General features: G+C 55.2%; 1 protein-coding gene across 6 annotated transcripts; it reads left to right on the top strand.

Moving 5' to 3' along the window:
* Positions 1–5322: 5322 nt before the first annotated feature.
* SLC27A1 (solute carrier family 27 member 1) lies at positions 5323–23039 on the top strand. 6 transcript variants are annotated; one of them, XM_059696269.1, is made up of 13 exons: positions 5323–5527; positions 7041–7208; positions 12907–13301; positions 13428–13589; positions 13689–13758; positions 14561–14652; positions 14725–14834; positions 17677–17886; positions 18957–19083; positions 19171–19308; positions 19380–19544; positions 19928–20074; positions 21670–23039. In XM_059696269.1, exons 2-13 carry the CDS (start codon positions 7042–7044, stop codon positions 21825–21827), a joined length of 1941 nt encoding a protein of 646 aa, XP_059552252.1. In that variant the 5' UTR covers positions 5323–5527; position 7041; the 3' UTR covers positions 21828–23039. The 6 variants fall into 6 exon arrangements, with proteins under 6 accessions (XP_059552252.1, XP_059552254.1, XP_059552255.1 ...); XM_059696271.1 differs by lacking the exon at positions 5323–5527 and adding an exon at positions 6103–6252; XM_059696272.1 differs by lacking the exon at positions 5323–5527 and adding an exon at positions 6303–6321.
* Positions 23040–24190: the final 1151 nt, after the last annotated feature.

Here is a 24190-nt window from a genome sequence, read left to right as displayed (position 1 = left end):
AAACAGAGACACATAGTTAAATAAGGCCAAGCAATTAACAGCCAGCTAGCTCTAGCCAGTTTGGCTCAGTGGATAGAGCATTGGCCTGCAGACTGAAGGGTCCCGGGTTTGATTCCAGTCAAGAGCACATGCCCAGGTTGCAGGCTCGATCTCCAGTAAGGGGGTGTACAGGAGGCAGCCGATCAATGATTCATTCTCATCATTGATGTTTCTCTTCTCCTTTCTCTCTTTGAAATCAATAATAATAACAATAATAATAATAATATATGTAATATATTTAAAGAAAACAGACAAAAAACCCCTTGAGATAAAGGATGCCAGTGCTGCCCATACGGTTTGGCTCAGTGGATAGAGCGTCGGCCTTCGGACTGAAGGGTTCCAGGTTTGATTCTGGTCAAGGGCATGTACCTTGGTTGCGGACACATCCCCAGTAGGGAGTGTGCAGGAGGCAGCTGATCAATGTTTCTCTCTCAGCGATGTTTCCGACTATCCCTCTCCCTTCCTCTCTGTAAAAAATCAATAAAATATATTAGAAAAAGAAAGGATGCCAGTGCTGGCTCTCCCAGAGCTCGCCCATGCCCTCCCGTCCTTCCTCAGGCGTGTATCTCTGCCTTTTTACTCCTAATCTCCCAGGATTTCTACCAGACTTGCAACCAGGGGAGCAGCAGGCACAGCAACTTGCCCCAGGCTAACTCCCTGAATTCATCTCCAAGGCCCCTCCTTTTGCCTCTGTAACTTGTTTCCTGAGCCCACACAGCCCAGTGTGGCTCGTTTCTGTGACTGTGACTTCCTTCCCTGAGTCTAGGCAGCTCAGCTTAGGCTCATTCCTGTTGCTGTGATCTTGCCTCTTCTATCTTAAGTCCTTCCTTTGTTTCACCGTCCCCAGCTTTCGTAAATGTATTCTCAAAATCACCTGAACTCAAATCGTAAAACCTGCACAAAGTCCAGAACCCACATATTCCCGACTGCCCCAGGGCAGGCCCTCCTCAGGCCTGGCCCCTTTCTGGTGACAGTTATGAAGCCACCGCGTTTGGGGCAATTTGTTACGCAGCAGTAGCTAACAAAAACACCTGCTCTAGAGGATTTTTCAGGGCCTGAGAAAATGTGGGAGACCCTGAAAGAAACTTGGTACTGTTGGCTTTAAGCAAACCACAAAGCCCTCATTGCCAAGAGTGTAATTCACGTTGTCAAGGCCTCATGAATGGATCCCTTCCAGATGTGCCTGTTTCACTCCATTTGGAAACACTTTCCTAGACAGACTTTCTTCACTTCGCCTTTGCCAGAACCCTGGGAAGTCCAGGCCTGTTGGGAATTCAAGAGGGCACTGAGAGCGGAATCATCTCAACAGTGAACTCCTCTGCAGTGTCCTGAGCACAGTCGGCAAGGTCCGTGCGGTGTTGTCCCACTCTGCGGGGGAGGCACGGAGCCTGGCAGAAGCTGGGCCCCTGACTGAATCACCCAGCGAATGCCCGTGTCAGGCTGTGGAGCCAACTCCAGCCCGCCTGGAGCTGCCATCTACCCCAGGGTTCTCAAACTGCCGCACCCCTGCCGCTTGAGGCCGGATCATTCTTTGTGGTGTGGGGGTTGTCCTGTACATTACAGGATGCTTAGCAGCCCCCTGGCCTCTACCCACTGGCTGCTGGTAGTATACTCCCCCTTCCCTAGTTGTGACAATTAAAATGTCTCCAAATGTTGCCAAGTGTGCCCAGGGGGCAGTTGAGAACCACTGTTCTAACCCTTTATCCAGTGGTAGTGGGTGGAATGATGGCCCCCATACAGACACATCCAAGTCCAAACCCACAGGACTTGTGACTGTGACCTTATTTGGAGGAATAACAAAATTTGAAGATGTAACTAAATTCAGGATCTCTAGATGCGACGGTGAACCCTGAGAAAAAACACCTACTAAGAAGGGCTCCTGGTGGCTAACTGGGCTTAAATTAAACAACAACAACAGTAACACACACAGCAGCCTAGCCCTGGCTGGTGCCGCTCAGTGGTTAGAGTGTCAGCCTGAGCACCAAAGCGTCTTGGGTTTGATCCGGGTCAAGGGCACTTACCTGGGTTGCAGGTTTGACCTCTGCCCCTGTCGGGGAGTGTGCAGGAGGCGACCAATTTCTCTCTTCCTCCCACCCTCCCTCCCTTCCATTCTCTCTAAAATCAATGGAGAAAATATCCTTGGGTAAGGATTAACAACACACACACACAAACACCAAAACCAGTGAATTAATAATAAAAAACCTGTTAATTTCATTATAAGCAAATCTGAGTTAAAAACATTGTAAAATTAACAGGGCATTAATTTTCACATATGACATATGGCCGGGAAGTTTTGTCCATTAATTACAAAGTCCACTAAACGAAGGCCTGCGAAATCGAGGGTTTACTGTACTTTGTTTTGGCAGCCCCAGGAAACGCATACCGTTACTGTGGTGGGCACTTGACCACGGCAGAGAAATTGCTCACTCCCTCACGGTGCTCATGTTCTACTTACAGTGACACACCCATGCTCTGCTCTCTCCGTACCTTATTTCAATGTATGTTTCATTTCTCTCCTTCCAGAAAGTTTGAAGAACTCCTTCTGCTGTGGCCTGCAGGCACTTGGGGTCCCTCTGGGCAGGGAAATGTCCATCGGGCCGTGCCCCCCACAGCTACTGTGGTAGCCCCTTCATTCTCCAGATAAAGAGTTCCCTGTCTGTCAGCCTTTGTACAGTGGGTGATCAATAAATATGTGATTTACAGCGCCTCAGGAGTCGGGTGTTACTACCCATAGGGCAAGCAAGGTAGAGGGGAGAGGTGACTCTCCCAAGGCCACCCAGCTGGAGAAGGTGAGAGCTTGGTTTGACCCTGAGTGCTGTCCCCCTGTCTAAGCCTCAGTTTCCACATCTGTGAAATGGGAATAGAGCTGTTTATTCTGTTTCTTTTTTTAAAAAAGCCCTCACCCAAGGATATGTTTTTCTTTTTATTTTTTTAAAATATATTTTATTGATTATTTACAGAGAAGAAGGGAGAGGAAATAGAGAGTCAGAAACATCCATCAGCTGCCTCCTGCAAACTCCCTACTGGGGATGTGTCCGCAATGCAGGTACATGCCCTTGACCGGGATCGAACCTGGGACTCTTCAGTCTGCAGGCCTACGCTCTATCCACTGAGCCAAACCGGTTAGGGCCCAAGGATATGTGTTGATTGATTTTTCTTTAGAGAAAAGGGAAGGGAGGGGGAGAGAAACACGGATTGCTTGCCTCCCTTACATGCCTGGACTGGTGGTGATACAACTCAAAACCTAGGTACGTGCCCTAACCAGGAATCAAACTTACAATCTTTTGGTGCACCGATTAGCTCCAGCCAACTGAGTTACCTGGCCAGTTTCTTTCTTTCTTTCTTTCTTTCTTTCTTTCTTTCTTTCTTTCTTTCTTTCTTTCTTTCTTTCTTTCTTTCTTTTTTAAATTGCCTCTTATGTGAGGTTCCTTTTCTCAGCTCCTCACAAAAATCTCCAATGAACTATTTCTTTTTTTAAAAAATATATTTTATTGATTTTTTGCAGAGAGGAAGGGAGAGAGATAGAGAGTTAGAAACATCGATGAGAGAGAAACATCGATCAGCTGCCTCCTGCACATCTCCTACTGGGGATGTGCCCGCAACCAAGGTACATGCCCTTGACCGGAAGCGAACCCGGGACCTTTCAGTCCACAGGCCGTCGCTCTATCCACTGAGCCAAACCGGTTTCTTAATTGCTCATCTGGAATCCCTGGCATGGGTAAGGTTGTATGAAAATAAGGGGAGCCCTAACCGGTTTGGCTCAGTGGATAGAGTGTCGGCCTGTGGACTCAAGGGTCCCAGGTTCGATTTCGGTCAAGGGCACGTACCTTAGTTGCGGGCACATACCCAGTAGGGAGTGTGCAGAAGGCAGCTGATCGATGTTTCTCTCTCATCGATGTTTCTAACACTCTATCCCTCTCCCTTCCTCTCTGTAAAAAGTCAGTAAAAATACATTAAAAAAAGAAAATAAGGGGGGAAACCTCACTAAAATGGAGTGGGGAGGCCAGCAGGGGGCGCTCTCACACAGTACCGCTCCATGTCAATTACAGACCCTCAACAGAACGGGGTGTACATCCCCCCTACCCCGCTTACCTAGCCAATGAAAAACTGATCTCCCTGAACTCTCACTTTTCTCTGCTGGACTTCCTCTTACAGCAACCCTTCCCAACTTCCTCCTTTTTCCTCCACAAAGTAACAGTCCTCTCCTTTGTATGTGGGACTTTCCTATGGCTTTTGCTAAAACTTGCTTGTCCGGAATTAAAATTCTTTGCTGTTGCCTATTTTTGCTGGTAAAATCGCTGTTTTATTTTTAAGGTCACCATGTATTTTGGGATTGGGAGTTTTTTCTATCTTAGGAAGGCAACTGAGTGTTGCATGATGTTGCTGGGCTGTGGGGGTATCGCTGAAAAGGGAAGAATAAGGGATAAAGAGGAATAAAACATGTTTTCAGTTTTGATGACTGAAAACAGCCTGGGTCACCGCTGGAGTTCTGACACCACCTTAAGAAAAAGTTGAGCTTCCAGAGTCTTTGGGATTTCATGATTTCAGGCTGAAGACTCAAAAGAGAATCTCCGGGAGCTGTGGCTAGAGTTGGAAGAGATTGTCACGTGCACTATTCAGTTCTGGCTCCGTGAGCTTGGTGAGATAATGGGAGGAGGAGAGGGAACTAAGAGGGAGGAGAGGAGGAAGAGGAGGAGGGATAGGAGGACGGAGAAGGAGAAGGAGGAGTGGGTGGAGGAAGAGGGAAGTAGGGGAAGAAGAGCCTAAAGGGAAGTGGAGGAAAGGGGAAGGGGGAGAAAAACAGAAGAGGGGGAGGAGGGTGAAGGAGGAGGGAGGCAGGCAGGGGAGGCGAGGGAAATCTGGGCCAGAAGCCGCAAGGGGTAGAGAAGTTTAGGGAAGAAGGAAAGGGGAGGAGGGGGACAAGCTCTCTGCCCACGTTGGTGAATGAATGAATCTCAACTCTGAGCTGGCATGACAGTTCCAGTGCTCAGTTTTTTACCTGTAAAATGTGGGTGATCACAGTAGCAGGATAGTTATCGGTCGTTGTTCTGGGCCTGTCGGGATTTGTCTCCTCGAACCCATTCCGCCCACCCTGGAAGGCCCCAGGAACCAATGACAGCATGGGGGAGGGGGGAGGGCGAGTGAGCTCCTGCCAAGCCTTGTCCTCCAAATGGCTCTGGAAACAGGCCCAGGCCTTCTTCCAAGGATTGCACTGAAAAGGTCTGCCAAGCAGGGAAGAAAACAAGCAGGGTGGGGTGGGTAGGAGGGCAGAGGAGGGGGAGCTTGGAGAGAAGCACAGGGCAGAGGCCCTCATGGGCACAGTGCAGGAAAGCAGGACCCAGGAGTCTGCAAAAACAGAGGCCCTCCGGAAGGTCCACTAGCTGGGACTAGGTTGGGGTTTTCTATCTTGGACTTGCCTGCCTCCTGCCTGAGCTTCTGGGAGCCCACGAGGGAGCAGCCAGGACGGCGGCTCTGTGAGCAGCTCCAGGTCAGCCAGGAAACAGGGTATCGGGCAGCCAGGCCGGCCCTGGCCTCACCTGATCAGGAGGGTGCTTTGGGGGGCTCGGGGTGAGCATTAGGATCCTCGGGTGCCAATAAAGGACTCCTGTGGGAGGGTGGGGGTCTGGCGTGTGGATTTTGTTCTCCCTGGGCTCCTGGGGTGTTACATTGAACCTCACTGACAAGATGTTGGGATACAGATTTGGGATTAGCTGGGTCCTAGTAATGTATCTTTCAGACTAAGAAGGTGAGGTTTGAATTGAGGAACGTCTAGGGCCCCAGGCTGTGAGTGTAGGACTCCCAAGGTCACTGGAATGTGGCTTTGAGATCCAAGAGGCTTGGGGCTTGTATTTAGAACAAGCTGGGGCAGGAGTCCAGTCCAGGCGGGCCCGGATTGTAAACTGGGATTTCCCAGCTCCCCGGTGTAGGAATCGGGATGACATGGGGGCGGGGGGCGGGGGGCGGGGGGGGGGGGGCGCGAACGCCCGGAGGCCACGCCCCTCGGCTGCGGGACGCACGTGTTTGCGGGAACGCGCGGTGTGGGGGCGGATGAAGTTTGGTTGTCAAGGAGACAGCCGGCGGCTTCGCCGGGCCGTTCTAGCCCCAGGGTCTCGTTAGCCGTCGCTTCTCTGGCCCGGGGGCCCTCTTGATGGTTGTGGCCTCCGGAAGGGGGCGGGCCTCGGCTCCGCGGCTCCGGAGCGCTTAGGCGGGCAGGTCGGAAGAGGGGCTTTGGGCGGGACTGGGCGCAGTGGGGCGGGGCCGAGGGCGCTAGCGGGGGCCGGGGTGAGTCCCGGAGGGCGACCGGCCGCAGCGTGGGGGTGGGGCCGGCAGCCGGGGATGGAACCTGGAGCTGGAATGCGAGCCGGGCCCGGGGCTGGGGGCGGGTCCGGTTCGGGGTGGGCGGGGGCTGGTGCTGAGGGTCGGGGCTAGAGGCCCGCGTGGGGCGGGGCCCGCCGAGTGGCGGGTGGCGGAGGCGGGACGCTCAGGAAGACCCGGGCTGGCGGCCGGGCAGGTTGGGGACAGGAAGTGGGGAGGCGTCCCGGTCCCCGGACCCGGCGCCGCCGCCGCGAGGTCGAGGCGTGGGGGCGCGGCCTGGCCGAGTGCCCGGGCAGGGCCTGGGTCTGCGGGGCGGACCAGGTGGAGCCAGGCTTTCGGGCCGAGTCCCGAGGGCGGAGTCGGGTCCGGGGTCGCACGGCTGGGTCACGGCATGGGGTGCGACTGACAGTGACGGACAGGGGAGGACAGCTGTGTGCGGGGCGTGACCTGGACGCGGACGAACCGGTAGAGAAGTGGGGCCCGGGCCAGGAGCTCGGAGGCCTGTGCCCAACACGGGGCCTGATGGGACCCCGGCCCGGGGGCGGGGTCTGACCGGGACGGGGCCGGTCCCAGACTTGGGGGCGGGGTCTGCGCGGAGCAGGTGGGCCTGAGCCGGGGGCGGGGCCGGCCTGGCCGCGGGGCGGGGCCTGCGCGGCCCGCGGCCTCAGCGCTCTCCGCCTCCCCAGGATGCGGGCTCCTGGTGCGGGGACGGCCTCCGTGGCTTCGCTGGGGCTGCTGTGGCTGCTGGGGCTGCCATGGACCTGGAGCGCGGCGGCGGCACTCTGCGTGTACGTGGGCGGCGGCGGCTGGCGTTTCCTGCGCATCGTCTGCAAGACCGCGAGGCGGGACCTGTTGTGAGTGCCACCCCGGCCTGGCCCCGGCCGTGCTCCCCGGGGGCGGGAGGAGGGGGCTGCTGGGCGGCGTGGGGGTCCCGAGGGCCTGTGCGGAGGGTTTGCACGCGGGGGCGGGGCTCGGGCTCGGCCTGCGAGAGGGCCGGGTTGGGGAGCGAGGGGACTTGCAGGTGGCGGCTTGAGGGTCTCTGGAGGGACCTGCGTAGGTTCCCAAGTCCTTGAGGCCACGTGGGAGATCTCGGGGGGCGTGGGGGGAACTTGGGGGTGGTCTGTGGGCAGCTGGTAGGAGTCCCATAGAACCCGGGCTGATTGTGAGGCTGTGGGTGTTGGGGGTGGGGCCTTGGTGGGAGGCCTCTCAGGGCTCCTCGGGGGACTCTGGTAGGTCCCAAGGGGCTCACACGGGCAGCTCAGTGGTCTCTGGAGGCTGTCCGGACTGACTGGACACTTTGGGTCTATTTAGGGCTTTGGGAGAAGGAATGAATGGGCTTCTAGGGGCATCTGTAAAGGACCGTTAAGGTCTTTGAAGGGTGTGTGCCTCAGCCATTGACAGGTTTCTCTGTGACCACTGACAGGTGCTCTTTGAGAGTTGGGGTCTGGGCGGGACTTGGGGTTCAGGGTCTGTGGGGAGGTTCTGTGTGTTCTGGCTTGTGTGGTGGTCTCTGGAGACTGGGATCTCTGGGGAGAGGATTCTGCTGTCATGTGCAGGTGTCCTTGGAAGGTCTCTGGGTCTCTGAGGGTCTGGCTCAAAGAGGCGGCTGTGGGAGTCTTCTTGTGTGAAGTAGGCATTGCTGGAGGTGCCCGGCAGAGACGTCTCAGTAGCAGCCCCCATGTTGGGAGAGTGTGTGAGCACCTGCCATGGGTCTGTTGCCTTCACAAGTGTCTTCTCCTCTTGGGGACTTGGGGAGCCCAGATGGAGCCCGTGGCCCTGGCCTCCACTTAGGGTCGCACACCCAGGAGCACAGCTGGCGGGCCCTCCCTGCCTCCTTGGGCTTGTCAGGGCCCTCGCTCTAGCCCATGGACTGGGTGTATCCATGCCTGGCCCTGTCTTCTCTGGGGACAGGGCGGGAGTGCGGTCCACGCTGAGGCCTTGACACAGGGCTTGGCACACTTTTCTGTGGGAGGCAGCCTTGCGTATGGCCCCACACCCTGGTCTTCATGCTCTTATCAGATCCCCTTCCTTTGAGTGTGGGCTGGGCCTGGTGACTCACTTCTAACGGACGGCACACAACAGAGGTGATAGGATGTTACCTGTGAAGAGGACCGAGGCTTCCATGTTGAGCGCTCTCTTGGGTTGCTCTCTGGGGGAGAAGCTGGCTGCCACATGGGAGGCAGCGCTGGGGGAGGCCCACATAAATGAACTTGGAAGCGAATTCCCTCCTAGTAAACCTTGAGCTGAGCACAGCCCCAGCTGACACCTTGATTGTAGCCTCACCAGAGACCCTGAGCCAGACCACCCTGCGAAACCACTTCCAGATTCCTGACGCACAGGAACTGTGAGATAATAAATGTTTGTTGTTTCCAGTGTTTGTTTTGGGAGTAATTTGTTATGCCGCAGTAACTAATGCAGCTTGTATAGCCCACTCCATGCAGCAGGCTTTGTGCTAATGCTCTCTCTTAGCCCTGTAAGGAAGAAGGGCCTATGAAACCTATTTTACAGGTTGGTCAACCGAGGCACAGAGAGGTGAATACATTTGCCCAGGAACACACAGCCAGGGAAGGGCAGGGCTTCAGAGTCCATGTTTTTAGCTGCTATGCTCTGCCCAGGGTGGCTGTATTTAGAGCCTGGGTTCAGAAAATATTTAAGCCCCCTGTCCAAGTTCTTCCAACTGGTCTTGTAATTGTGGCATGAAATCTGCCCACATGTAACCTGATTGGTTTCTTCTTGCCCCGGGTAAATACAGAAGGCGGCACAAGGAGCGGAGGGATGAGAAGAGGCCTTGGGAAGGACCCAGAGGCGGAGAGTGGCCTCTTTGTCCCCAGGGTGGGGATGGCTTGGGCTTCTGCCCAGGCATGTGGCTGGAGCTGAGCACTGGCGCTCACTGCTTGCCTGTGTGGGTGTGCTTCAGAGAGCCTGGGGCTCGCGCAGGACGGAGTGGTGACAGGCTGAGGGGGCTGGGACCCCGCCTTGAGTGCTAACTAACCTGAGTGTGACCAGCCACAGCCTCAGTTCGGTTTCTTGCTGTATGGTCTGTGGATGGAGCCCCCATGCAGGGGCTGCTCTCTGTGGTTCCAAACCTCGCTGATGACCCTCTCCCTGTGGCTGTTGCACAAGCACCACCTCATGGAGTTCTTCGGGTGCTCTATCAGGGAAGCTCTACGAGGGGAGCTGGGCACACGGAGGCGTTCAGATGTGCTGGTGCCGATTGCCCTCAGCCGGCGTGGGTGCCTCGGCGGCTCTGTAAGCTGATGTTTACCAGCTTGGTGGTAAGACAGAGTCAGCATGTCTTAACTGGACCGTGGCCCTGTGCCCTGCTGGCCCTTGGATCATCGCCCTTCGAGTCCCAGTTCCTTTATCTGTAAGAGTAGTCTGTGTACAATGCCTGTCCTTCAAGAAGCATGAATTGAGCAACTGCTGTGTGCACCATGGGCACTTGGCCTGCCTTTGTGGCCAGCCTGAGGAGGAGTGTAGGGACCGTGCCAGGGGACCTGGTTCTTGGTTATTCTGTCCCTGACTGTGACCTTGTGATCTCGGGCGTGTTAATTTACTTGTCTGAGCTCTCAGCTCATTCATCTGACAAATGGGGATCTTAGGACCCAACTTCGGAAGGTGACCATAAAGTTAGCATAGTGCTCATCACATAGTAGTTCCTCAGTAAACGCAAAGCCTGCTCATCTTAGCTCCTCTATTTATTAGTTGAATGGATGAGCGATGGGGATCTGACCAGGGAGATGGATGTATAAACAGCTAACTTTTAATATTTTGCATCCTTACTTTTTTTTGTAATAGTTAGTACTTAACACATGGTACAGATTTTGAATGTTGTAGATCCGTGGTCGGCAAACTGTGGCTTGCGAGCCACATGCGGCTTTTTGGCCCCTTGAGTGTGGCTCTTCCTAAGCCTTAGGAGTACCCTAATTAAGTTAATAACAGTGTACCTCCCTATGTAGTTTAAGTTTAAAAAATTTGGCTCTCAAAAGAAATTTCAATCATTGTACTGTTGATATTTGGCTCTGTTGACTAATGAGTTTGCTGACCACTGTTCTAGAGGGGTATGCAGTGCCCTCTCTTTGCTGACCCCTGCCCTGCAGTTCCCCTCCTCAGTATCGCTCTCCCAAGATATGATCACAGGAATCTATGCAGACCTCGTCTGTTCTTCGTGCCCACGAATGAACACATTCTCCATCCTTTTCCTCCCCTGGTGCTCTCTTTCTTCTTTCTACTTTCATTTGTAATTTTTACTTTTATTTAAGTCATATACGCTTTGGGATGAAAGACTCTAGTGGCAGCAGCCTGCCCCACTGTCCATCTGCATTTTCCCCTCTTTGCCCAGAATGACTCTCACCTCTTATGTGAATCTGGCCAAGTTTGGCCTCATTTGGAGGAGTGTATTCTGTGATGGGGGAGCAGCAGGCACAGTGCAAGGGCTGATCCCCGGAAGGCTTCCTGGGGGAGGCGGCAAGGAAGCTCAGTGAATGAGCGGGCAGGTGAGGCCTGTGCATATGTCAATGTGCTGGCAGGGAGCATGTGTGCGGATGCTGGGGTTCAGCTGGTCCAAATTCCTGGGGGCAAATTCCTACAAGGACCAAAAACCCTGATCCCTTCCCAGGTGCAGCTCGACGGGTTCCTAGGGGCTCCCAGGATAAGCAGTGACCCAAGCGGGAAGACTCACAAATGTCATCAGAATGCTGAACCCTTAGTTTTGAAAACTGCAGCCCTGATCGGTTTGGCTCAGTGGCTAAAGCGTTGGCCTGCGGACTGAAGGGTCGTGGATTCGATTCTGGTCAAGGGCATGTACCTTGGTTGTGGGCACATCCCCAGTGGGGAGCGTGTAGGAGGCAGCTGATCTATGTTTCTCTCTCATGGATGTTTCTAACTCTCTATCCCTCTCCCTTCCTCTCTGTAAAAAATCAATAAAATATATTTTAAAAATATATTTAAAAAAACAAAACCCCCCCTGCAGATCCTTGCAGGCCTGTACGTCACTCCTCTAACAGACCTGTCTGCCCACCAAGAACCTCGTCTCCCTCCATCCCCCTCTTGCCTGATTCCTGCCACACTGGCCTCTGCTCTGGTTCTCGAATGTGCCTCATTCTCCAGGCCCATTTCTACCTCAGGGCCTTTGTACCGGCTGTGCCTAGCCTTACCATGGCCTCTTCTTTTCATCTTGCCAGGCCCTGCTGCGAAGTGATCTACCTGTCTTCCCTCAGGGCCACTCTCACCCCTGGCCCCGTCCGCATCACTCTGGCTGCGTCACCCATCAGGGCCTGCTCTCCAGCCAGTCCTTCCTTCATGCTCGTTCATGTCTGAGGAGGGGGTGCGTCTCCTGGAAGTACTGTGAGCCCCTGAGGGTCGGACCTGGTTGTGCCTGAGCCAGAAACTGTACCCAGCACATAATAGGTGCTGGTGCGCATCAGCTGTCTGCTAAATGGAGGAGGAAGGGAATGAATGAATGAATGAATGAATGAATGAATGAATGAGTGAGTGAGTGAATGGCAGTGCTGAAGTCTACTGTGAAGATGTTGAGTCCAGGGATGGAAGGAAGCCATTTCAAGGAACCAAGGATGCAAGGGGGAAGCAGCGGGGATGCAAAGAATGGATTTGATAAGGAATTTGATGATAAAGCAGGTGGGACATGATGGCCAGATGAGGCCTAAATGGAGGTATAGTTGAGATTATATCTGTATTGTTCAGGGCAGAGCAAGCTGCTATAACAAACAGAACCCCATTATCAGTGTCTTAACAAAGTTTGAGGTTACCTCTCAGAGCCAGAGACTCTGGGCACCGGGGCAGGGAGCCACATAAAAACAGGGGAACCACTCGTTTCTCAAGCTGCCACACCAAGAAATTTAGAAATTAAAGCAATTTTTGTTTACTTAAAACAAAACAAAAAGTTAATTTCTCACTCATCTGATGGCCTGGCATCCTTGGTGGCTGCTCACCTTTACACAGTCATTCAGGGCCCTGGCTACTTCCTTTTGGGGTCTTGCCATCCCCTGCGCCTCTGATCCCCTCATCCACTAGCATGTTGGGAAGTGGAAGTGAGACGAACCTGCTTCAAATGCTCATTGAGTTGTATCCCCCCATCTTGACAACAGGTCTCTTGGCCCCACCGGGGAGAAGCCACCCCTCCCCTGGCCACCTGTGTCTATTGCCATTGAGTGACTTGGGGGTGGAGCAGCTGCCCAGCTCATGGCTGGACCCCGGGGTCTGGTTGGGGCAGATGGCGCCTGAGGAGTCCGGCAGGTGTGCTTGGCGCGTCCCAAAGGAGAGAACAAAGACAGGACTAGGCCTCGGCCTCCTCAGCGTCCTGGAGGGCCTGGCCAGCTGTGAGAATCTGCTGCTTTCGGGGCTGGTTGGTGGATGGACCTTAGTCCCTGCAAAGCCCTCCAACCAAAGGGTCCTCCTTGAACCCTCACTGGTCTGGGGGGTACAGGGACCTTTTCTTCCACTTTCTCCAGATGTGGCACAGAGGCTTGGGGTGGTCCCCTGGGAGCCTGGCCAGGTACCCAGTAACGCCGTCCCCTCCGTCCCCCCTCCCAGTGGCCTCTCTGTGCTGATCAGAGTGCGCCTGGAGCTGCGGCGGCACCAGCGAGCCCGCCACACCATCCCAGGGATCTTCCAGGCAGTGGCGCGGCAGCAGCCGGACCGGCTGGCCCTGGTGGACGCAGGCAGCGGTGTGTGCTGGACCTTCGCGCAGCTGGACGCCTACTCCAACGCTGTGGCCAACGTCTTCCACCAGCTGGGCCTCGGGCCGGGCGATGTGGTGGCCATCTTCCTGGAGGGCCGGCCGGAGTTTGTGGGTCTGTGGCTGGGCCTGGCCAAGGCTGGCGTGGAGGCCGCTCTGCTCAACGTCAACCTGCGGCGCGAGCCCCTCGCCTTCTGCCTGGGCACCTCGGGCGCCAAGGCCCTCATCTTCGGAGGGGAGCTGGCAGCAGGTGAGGCTGGGTGCAGGCATTATCCTGGGCAGGGCTGTGGCTGCTCAGGGCAAGGAGACAGTGCACCTCAGCCCTTAGGAGGGGCCGGCCCATCCTTGACTATAACACGTCTGTTTTGGGCTGCAGTGGTGGCTGAGGTGAGTGGACAGCTGGGGAAGAGCCTGCTCAAGTTCTGCTCTGGAGACTTGGGTCCTGAGGGCAGCCTGCCGGACACCCAGCTCCTGGACCCGCTGCTAAAGGAGGCATCCACGGCACCCCTGGCCGAGTCCCCTGGGAAGGGCATGGATGGTGAGTCCAAGGTGGGGCCCCTCTTCCCCACCAATGCCCACGCTGTCCCCTCACCCCACCTTCCCAGCACCTGGTCGCCAACACCCTCATCTCCTGCAGATCGACTCTTCTACATCTACACGTCGGGGACCACGGGGCTACCCAAGGCCGCCATTGTCGTGCACAGCAGGTGAGGGGCCCATGGCGCCCCAGTCCGGAGGATGACTCCAGGTCGTCTCATAGCTTGGTTCCCCAACCCCATAAATCCCACTGCCCTATTCCTGGTGCTCTGGGGCTCCTCGTTGCCACACCTCTTCCCCACATCCAGCCCATTAACGGGGTCTGTCCTGCAATCTGTCCACTTTTTCCACACACACCCCCACTCTACCCGGACCTGCCCCAGTCCCTCTTTAGCATCCTGCTGCTCCCCTCAGTGGCCACAGGAAGGTTTAAAGACTTGATTCAGACCCCGCCCCCCGTCCCGGGCCAGATGGCCCTGTACCTGCCTTGGCCTTCAGAATAAAACCCCCGTTCATGTTGTGTGGCCCTGCCACTTCTCTGATGTTTTCTTCCTTTCCATCCCTTGCTCACTGTCTTCTCGGCCACTCCCATTTCCTCAATCTGGCCAGGCTCCTCTGGTCTCAGGGCCTTTACAGGTGCTATGCCCACTGCCTGCTTGCCCTTCCCTAGCTCGCCCCCTCAGCTCCTTGCCAGGCCTTAGCTAATGTGCCACTTCCCCAGGCAGGATCCCCCACCCTCCCTGGCTGTGTCACCTTCAGCCCCTTTCTGTCCCTTAGCCCCGTTACATCCCTCAGGGCACACAGCACCATGGACAGTTCTGTGTTTGCTGCATGTGCCTCTCGGCCAGCCCGCAAGCCTGGGAATTGGGCTGGCTCTGCCTGGCGTGCTGCTGTGTCCCCAGTTCCCAGCACACTCCCCCCTTCCCACGCCCTGGAGGATGTCGGTCCCAGCCCCTGCCCTCCTGCCCTCAGGTACTACCGCATCGCAGCCTTTGGCCACCACGCCTACAGCATGCGCCCCTCAGACGTGCTCTACGACTGCCTGCCCCTGTATCACTCCGCAGGTACCAGGGGGTGCTGGGGTTGGGGGACAGGACGGGGGGCCGGGAACCCCTCACCAAGCTTGCCTTCTGCAGGGAACATCATGGGCGTGGGACAGTGTCTCCTCTACGGGATGACGGTGGTCCTCCGCAAGAAGTTCTCAGCCAGCCGCTTCTGGGACGACTGCGTCAAGCACAACTGCACGGTCAGGCCCGCCCCTCCCGCAGGTCCTCCACTGCGCCACGGCCCCCTCTCCCACCCCCTCCAGGGCTCCTGATGGGGACAGGGGGTGACCAGTGTTTCTTGAGCTCTGTGTCCAGCCCAGGGCTAACCCTTTACCCACCTTGGGAGTGGGCAAAGACTTCACACCCATTATGCACATGGGGATTACACATGGGGAAACGAAGGCGTGCAGTGTAACTGCAATTGGGCTCCACTTCCCTGTGCCCTGGCCCCTCCTTCCCTCCCGGGTCTTCCCTACAGGCTCTGAATGGAAATGAGACCAGTGGGCTCAGTCACCAGTCACCGCCCTGGGCTATTTCACATTTAAGGCCACAAGGCGTGGGACTTCCAGGTGGGGTGTGCATGAGGCAGAGGTGGAGGACATTTTCTGTTCCTGACAGCAGGCGGGCTAAGACACATCCCCCCCCCCCCCTCAAGAGGGCTTCACCACTGCGATGGGGTGGAAATACAGATACTAGCCCCTGTCTCCAAGAAGAGGGAGGGGGAGGGGAGCGGGGAGAGGATGGGACTGCAAGTTGGCAGGTGCTATCCCACAGTGGACAGGTGGGGCCCAGCGAGGTTCAGCCACCATCCCAGGTCACAAAGCTGGGCGGGGGCTCTCGGCAGGGCATCCTGGGGGACCCCTTGGGGCAATGACTGTACTCTCTGCTTTTGAGGATTTACGTTCTGCTTGGGCTGAGGTCTTGGGGGACGTTGCTAATCTGAATCTTGAAATGCAGACAGTCTGGGGATTTACCTTACTTACTGAGAGTTGCAAATGCATATAAATGTGGACAGGAAAGTATGAGGGATTCCTGAGCACCTGTCACTGCCTCCCCCGCCCCCACCCAGATCCCAGATTCCAGTCCCTCCTGCAGCGTTGTGAAGTCGCCCAGACAGCAGCATGCTTCCTGCATGGATGTTTCAGTGAAACCTCTGAGAGATGATGACCTTTTTAAAAATGGAGGTGAAATCCACATAACATAAAATTAGCCATTTTAAAGTGAACAGTTCATCGTCTAGTACCTTCACAATGTTGTGCAACCATCACCGCTATCTAGTTCCAGAACATGTTTATCACCCCAAAAGGAAAACCTGTACCCGTGAGCAGTCACTCCCGCCCCCGCTCCCCAAGCCCCTGGCATCCACTAATCTGCTTTCTGTTTCTGTGGATTTGCCTGTTCTGGAAATTTCCTGTGAATGGAATAATATACTGTGTGGCTGTTTGTGTCTGTGGAGGACTGATTTTAAAACGAAAGATTTAAAAGCAGAGTGTCAAAGAGATGTCTGTACACCCATGTTCATAGCAGCAGCATTCACAATAGCTAAAACATGGAAGCAACCCAAGTGTCCATCGACAGATGAATGGAGAAGCAGATGTGGTCCATCCACACAGTAGAATATTATTCAGCCATAAAAGGAAGGAAATTCTGACACATGCTACAATGTGCATGAACCTTGAGGACATTGTGCTAAGTGAATAAGCCAGGCACAAAGGGCAAATACTGTGTGACTCCACTTACGTGAAACCTGTAGAGTAGTCAGATTCATAGATACAGTTGGTAGAATAGTGGGTGCCAGCACTGGGGGATGGGGACGAGGAGGTAATGTTTAATGGAGACAGAGTTTTAGTTTGGGAAGATGAGACGTTCTGGAGATGGAGGGTGAGATGGATGTTGAACAGTGTGAATGTGCTTTATGCCACTGAACTATTCACTTAAAAAGGGTTAAGCCCATGCCCCAGCCGGTTTGGCTTAGTGGATAGAGCGTTGGCCTGTGGTCCCGGGTTCGATTCTGGTCAAGGGCACATGCTCTGGTTGTGGGCTCGATCCCCAGTAGGGAGCATGCAGGAGGCAGCCAAACAATGATTCTCTCTCATCATTGATGTTTCTATCTCTCTCTCCCTCTCCCTTCCTCTCTGAAATCAATAAAAATACATATTTTTAAGAAATGGTTAAGCCTTGCCCTGGCCAGTGTTGCTCGCAGTGGTTAGAGGGTTGGCCTGAGCACTGAAGGGTTGTGGGTTTGGTTCCTGGTCAAGGGCATATACCTGGGTTGCAGGTTCCATCCCCCGACCCGGTTAGGGAGCATGGGGAAGGCAACCAGTCTATGTGTCTCTCTCTCTAATGATGCTTCCCTCCGCCCCTCCTTCCCTGTTTCCTTCCCTCCCTCCCTCCCTCTCTCTACAATTCAATGGAAAAAATATCCTCGGGTGAGAATTAACAAAAAAAATAAAAATAAAGTGGTTAAGCAAGTGTGGCTTAGTTGGTTGCACAAAATTACCCTGACTCAGCGGTGTCCTTGCTGGGGGTCCCAGGTTGATGATCACCTCCCAGCTCCTGTCCAGGTACTCCCTGCAGAGGGCGTCAATGAGCAGGTGACTTGGAGGTCAATTGGGTGGGGTTCATCCGCTGTGATTGAGAGGCAGCGCAGAGTACATAGAGTATGTGCCTGACAGTGGTCCCGCCCCAGGAGCAGTGCTGCAGGCAGCCTGGGTTCAGCTGGCCGGGCTCTGGGGGACAGAGTGGAGCACATGGGCTCTGGGCTGAGTTGCCCTGTGGGGTGTCAGTGCTGAGGCCCCCCCTTGAGGCCTGCGTGCAGCACATAAGGTGTCCCCAGGAAGCAGCATGGGGATAGAGAGACGGTGAGGGGCAGAGGGGGAACCAAATGCATCATTTACGTAGAAGGCCTGTTGAGGCCCCTTTGGAGGACTGGGCTGTTTCCCCACAGTCATGAACCTTAGGGCTGTTTTGTTCTAGTGCCCAGGATGGGGGCGGGGGTTGTCCTGGGGTGTCAGGCCCCATGGTGTGCTCCCTCTCTGCCAGGTGGTCCAGTACATCGGGGAGATCTGCCGTTACCTGTTGAAGCAGCCAGTGCGTGAGGCAGAGGGGCAGCACCAGGTGCGCCTGGCCGTGGGCAATGGGCTGCGGCCTGCCATCTGGGAGGAGTTCACAGAGCGGTTCGGTGTGCGCCAGATTGGCGAGTTCTATGGGGCCACCGAGTGCAACTGCAGCATCGCCAACATGGATGGGAAGGTGAGCGTGGCAGGGTGTCTGGCACGAGTTCGGGTTTGGGAATCGCTGTGGCCCGGAGCACAATGGCGGGTTAAGAGGGCTTCTGGGCTGCCCCCCACATGTGGGGAGCCTCTCCTAGTACACAGTCATGTAACTGTCACTCCTGAGTTCCAGTCCATGGAGTGGCTGTGTGCGCTAGGCAGCTGCCTCAGTTTCCACCTGGGGAGGTGGCAGGGAGGCAGGGCTCACGGGCACCAAGGGAGGAGGTTGGGTGCTGATCCCCTCCTACTGGACAAGTCTCAGACTCCTTGTTTTTTGGGGGGCTTTGTTTTTTCTTCTATAACAGGGGTTTAATAGCTCATTGGGTGTGTTCTACTTACTCAACATCATGAGCTCAGTGCAGCGCCCCTCGCTGGCGCTCTCTGCAAACAGATGCTTTCATGATTAGCAGTTACCTCCTTTCTGCCCTTACCCTCTCCCTTCCCAACCTCCTCCTCCTCGAGGCCAGGACCAGATGAGAATAATAAGAAAGCAATCACCAGGGCCAGAATTCTTTTCTGTCTTGCTGGCTGCTGGGGCCCCGGCACCGGACTACAAGGCCTGGCGCCCACAGTGCATATCTGTTGAGTGGACGTCCCCAGGGGCCGCCGTGGCCTCCCTAGCACAGGTTGCTACTGCAACAAACATGCCCAACAGGATGTAGCGGCACAAACCCATCAGACAGGCATTTTTGCTCAGACTGATCCAGGCCGGCTGACATGCTGCGGGCAGTGAGCAGCAGCCTGCCAGTGTCCCCACGTGGCTCCAGAGTCACTCCAGGTGCCCACTTCAGCTAGTGTGGAGGGTTTTGTGGACCAGGAAGCGGCAGCAAGCCAGCAGGTCACCTGCAACTGTAAGGGAGACTGAGAAGGTGGGAGGAGGAGTCCTAGGGAGTACTCTACTTAATTCCCCCCTTTTCGGGTCACCCAGGGTCACAGAGCTGGGGTGACACTGGGGGTGCTATTCCAGGCCCTGGGGCAGGAAAGGCAGCGTGTTATGGGGGAGGACACTGCCACCCTGGGGCTCCTTGCTGACAGTTCTCCTTGCTCCAGGTGGGCTCCTGTGGCTTCAACAGCCGCATCCTGCCCCATGTGTACCCCATCCGGCTGGTGAAGGTCAATGAGGACACCATGGAACTCCTGCGAGATGCCCAGGGCCTCTGTATCCCATGCCAGACAGGTGAGCGGGCCCTCACTCAGTCTTCCCGGAGCTGGGGTCCCTGCCCTCTGCCCTCCTAGTGCAACCTGAGTGTGGCCTCCTCCCCAGGGGAACCCGGCCTCCTCGTGGGCCAGATCAACCAGCGGGACCCATTGCGTCGCTTCGACGGCTACATCAGCGAGAGCGCCACCAGCAAGAAGATTGCCCACAGTGTCTTCTGCAAGGGCGACAGTGCCTACCTCTCAGGTGTGCACACCCTAGGGGCTGGCTGTGGGGATGGTGGCTGTCATCTCACCTTCCCCTCCCCCCTCTGCCAGGTGATGTGCTGGTGATGGATGAGCTGGGCTACATGTACTTCCGGGACCGAAGTGGGGATACCTTCCGCTGGCGTGGGGAGAATGTCTCCACCACCGAGGTGGAGGGTGTGCTGAGCCGCCTGCTGGGCCAGACAGATGTGGCCGTGTATGGGGTGGCCGTGCCAGGCAAGCTGGGGCTGTGGGGGTGGTCCTAGGGTATGGCAGCCCCAAGGGAGCCCAGCCAGGAGGAGCTTGAAGGTACAGGTGCCCTTGGGCAGTACACATCCTGGACAATTACACACAACAGCCTGGGTGGGTGCCGCTGGTACTGGAGTCCCCCCTCTTGTGTGATTTGAGCCTCAGTTTCCTCATCCAGAAAATGGGATCATGAAAGCGACTCTGACTCAGGGTTGCAGGAGTGTAGCAGGAGCTCAACAAAATGTTTTCTGCTTTGGCCAGTGTTAGCCCAGGTGGAAGGGACTGGAGATCAGAGGCCAGGGGCTGCTGTGTGTGTGTCTGGTCCCACGGTGGGCGAGGAATGGTGTTCTCAACTGAGCCTCTGTTTCTAGGAGTAGAAGGCAAAGCAGGCATGGCGGCCATTGCAGACCCCCATGGCCAGCTGAGCCCCAATGCACTGTACCAGGAGCTACAGAAGGTGCTAGCACCCTATGCCCGGCCCATCTTCCTGCGTCTCCTGCCTCAGATGGACACCACAGGTTCGCCGCACCCCTCCCCCACCCCCGTATCTGTCCTGGTTCAGGCACTCAGGCCAAGTCCGACGTAGTGGTTCACAGCCAGCTGGCACTATGGGCTTGTGCAAGACCCTTCTCTTGTTTTGCTTACATATTTACTCCCGTTCCTCCTTCCCAGCCGCACTAGACATCCTTCAGTTTTTGGTGTGTCTTTATTTTCTGCATTTTTCCGATGGAAGTTTGAGCAAATCATCTCACACCTCTGATCTTTCTCGGCTCTCTCACCCATCTTTGTATTGCCTCACTCTTTTTCTTTTTGATTTGTGGTAGTTCTTCAAAATGGTCTGGATATTACTTACTTAGCAGTTTCAGACATTGTAAGTCTCTTCTCCTATTTGGGAGTCTGTGAACTTTATCCACTATAGCCTTTGTTGAAAAGAAACCCTTAGTTTTGTCACATACTTATCATTTTTTTGTTTTATTTTGTTTTGTTAATCCTCACTCGATATTTTTTCCATTGATTTTTAGAGAGAGAGATGGAGGGAAGGAGGGAGGGGGAGAGAGAAACATCAATGTGAGAGAGACACATTGACTGGTTGTCTCCTGCACACGCCCTGACTGGGGTCTGGGATTGAACTTGTAACCCAGGTATGTGCCCTTGACCAGGAATCAAACCCACAACCCTTCAGTGCACAGGCCGACACACTAACCTCTGAGCTATGGCCATATTTATCCTTTTAAAAAATCTTATGGTTTGTGCTTTTGAATTTTTGTTTAAAAAAAACCCACACAGACCTGCCTGGCCTGCGCAGCTTGGTGGTTGAGCGTCGGCCTATGAACCAGGAGGTCATGGTTCGATTCCTGGTTGGGGCACATGCCTGGGTTGCAGGCTCAATCCTCAGTGTGGGTCGTGCAGGGGACAGGTGATCGATGATTCTCTCTCATCACTGATGTTTCTGTCTCTCTTCCTCTCCCTCTCTGAAATCAATAAAAATGTATTTAAAAAAACAACAGACCTTCCCAACTCTAGAGCATGTAGGTATTCTCCCTTGCTTTTTAATACTAACCCCAATCCTATCTTTTATAAAACCCTTCTTTAATCATCCACTGCAGGAGTGCAAACTTTTTCTTAGACCCTGGATAGTAAATATTTTCAGTTTTGTGGGCCATACACTCTCTGCCCCAACAACTCTGGTCTGCCTTGTAGCACAAAAGCAGCCTAGACAGTGTGTAAGTGAATGGGCATGGCTTTGTGCCAATGAAACTTTATTTACTGAACAGGCGGTGGATTGAATTTGGTCCTTGGGCTTTAAGTTGCTGACCCCTGACCTATTGTGTGACAGACCCTTCTCTGCCTCGGTCTCATTGCGGGGGAGGGGACCAGGCAGCGAGTGCACCGTTTCAGGCTGTGATGAGGATGGTCAGAGAGGCCTCCCTTGAGGGAGGGGACATGAAGCTCGGGCCTGAAGGACATGGAGGAGTCGGGCAGGCAAACGGGGAAGAATGTTCCTGGCCGCGGGGAGGGCATATGCAAAAGCCTGGAGTCACGGGAGAGGATGGTGAGTTGGGGGCTCCTGAAAGCCACCTGCCTCGCCCTCACCTCCCCCTGCACCCCACAGGCACCTTCAAGATCCAGAAGACACGGCTGCAGCATGAAGGCTTTGACCCATCCCAGACCTCAGACCGGCTCTTCTTCCTGGACCTGAAGCAGGGACACTACCTGCCCCTGGACCAGGGTGTCTACACCCAGATCTGCTCGGGCTCCTTCTCCCTTTGAAGCTCCTCCTTTGCTGGCCAGAGACTCCCGGCCAGGCCCCTCAAGCCAGGCGGGCTGGAGCCAGGCAGCTCTGCCCTGTCCTGGGGCGGAGAAACTGGACCCCAGGAGGAGCCCGTCTCCCCTGCCTGGTCCTCTGAGCTGTCTCCTTGCCCCTCTCTGCCTGTCTTCTGCTGTGTCTGTGTCTCTTTCTCCTCTCTGCTTCCTGGCCGTGGCCTCCCCGCTGTCCCCATCTGTCCTCACCTTTCCCCTCTTTTCCTCCATCTCCCCTCTCTCCTCCTCTGTTCTCCTGTGAAGTGCAGAGCAGACATTTCCTGGGACCCGGCGTTTGCTTGGGGCCTCCATCTATCATCCCTGCTGAGCCTTAGACCCAGAGTGGGGCCTTCCCACTTCCCCTCAGCTGTGCCTTACGGAGCCCCACCCAGTCCAGTCTTCTGAGGCTGCTGGGTTCCAGGATGTGTAGTCCCATGTGAAATCCAGGCAGGCCCTCTGCCCGCCCTGCCAAATGGAGGCGCCAGAGTGGTCTGCTTTCCCCACCCAGTGCAGGGGCATCAGCCGGGACCTCTGGGTCAGCTGGAAATCGCTCCTAGGCCAAACCCATTGCCTTTTGCACTTCCCATCCCTGGTGGGTCTCCCTGCCTGGCCTGCCTTTCCTGATGTCCTGGACGCTTCCAGAATTGCAGTGACCATTTGGATGTTGCCTCTACCTGGATGTCCCTGTTCAGGCATCTGCACAGAGCTCCTGCTGGAGGGACCCTGAAGACGGTGCTGGGTGGCTGCTTGCCCACCACTCAGATGCTCACCCTGGAAGAGGCTTCTTGGGTGTCCCCATCCAGCATAGCTGCTGTGGGACCCGTGGGAGCGGCAGCAATGGGGGGTGGGGGGGGGTGGGGTCTGCCATTGGTGGCATCCGAAATGGCCTCAGGGGTTCCAGTCATTGAATGTCCGTCCCCACTAGCCTTGCTAGTGACAGCCTGGACCTTGTGTTGGTGACATCCTAGACAATCCAGCCTGCCTTGGTGGCTCATCCCGTACTCCTACTGGGGCTGGCCACTCTGACTGCCTGTCAATCCTCCAACAGTGCCGTCCAGCACCTAGAACAAAAAGCAGTAGGGCCAGTAGCCAGTGACCCTGCATTGTTTTGCATGGGCCTTTCCAAGCACCAAGGTTTTGTTTTATAGTTGAGTTTAAGAAATAAAGCTGCAGAATATCTGATGCCTGATGTGAGCCCAGTTGTTCACTGTCCCCATGTGCACAGAACCCTGAGTCTCAGAAGACAGGATCCTCACTGGGGAACATGCTGCACCAGAGACAAGCGAGGCAGATTTGGCCTTGTTGCCCTCTGTTGCCTGTTCTTACACCAGTATGGCTTCTGGGAGGAGGTGGACTCAGGTTAGCATTCTCACCGCTACCCTTAGCCTCTGGGGCCTCACAAAGCCCTGTTCTGACCTCAGTGGTCCTAGGGGAGAGTCGGCCAATCTGCCTGTTGGTTTCAACAGCTGCACAAAATGGCCCAAAACAGAGCGTGTGTTGTGGGTGGCACGGTTTGCTGCCCCAGGAAGGGTGCCCCTCTGTGTATGGGGCCAGCAGGTGTGGCTGTAGCTCTGGGTGAGAGCTGCTGAGCTTGTAGCTTTGGGTGACTGAGCTGGAATATTAACCCAGGACATTGAGCTCCAAAGTCTCAACTTCTACCTTCTGCTGTTCCCCCTCTAGTATTAGTGTCGCATCTTGTCTCCAGAGGACAGAGGAAGAAATGTTTGTGACAACAGAATATTGGCTGGGAGGGGGTATTGAGTGAGTGAACCTGGGGGTGTATCAGGGGACAGACAGGGCCTTGGCTGGGTCAAGGCTAGATGAACCATCAATGTGTGGGGTGGGTCTTTGGATGCCCGGTCTGCAAGGAGAGGGAGGTAAGATAGAGCTCTCTGAGATGCCCAGTGAGGGGAGGAGAAGGGTCTGCTGCCAGTGAGCATGGAGCCCTCTTGGTGTACTTATAAGCAAGGGTGTTCTGGATAACATCCCCACTCCATAGTGTCATCATGGTCACCCCCATACAGATAAGGAAACGAGCATGGAGAGGGGAATGAGGTCATTGCCAGGGTCTCCTGTCGAGAAAGTGGTCCTGTGGGGACCTTGGAGAGTTCCCAAAGCCTGTGACTCCAGCTGCAAAAACTAAATTAAGTTCCTTCCCAGGTGGTGATAAAAACATTCCTGATGACAGGATCAGGCTCTATGTTGTGTGTTTGTGTTTTTAAGTCAGAGACTCCATGAGAGCAGTTTTCAGTTTACAGAAAAATGAGTGGAAAGCACAGAGTTCCTACCTATCCTCTCACTGTTATTAACATCTTGCATTAGTGCTACATTTG

This window comes from Myotis daubentonii, chromosome 5, assembly GCF_963259705.1.
Source record: "Myotis daubentonii chromosome 5, mMyoDau2.1, whole genome shotgun sequence".
Lineage (NCBI taxonomy): Eukaryota > Metazoa > Chordata > Mammalia > Chiroptera > Vespertilionidae > Myotis > Myotis daubentonii.
This window is presented reverse-complemented; position numbering and strand designations above follow the sequence as displayed.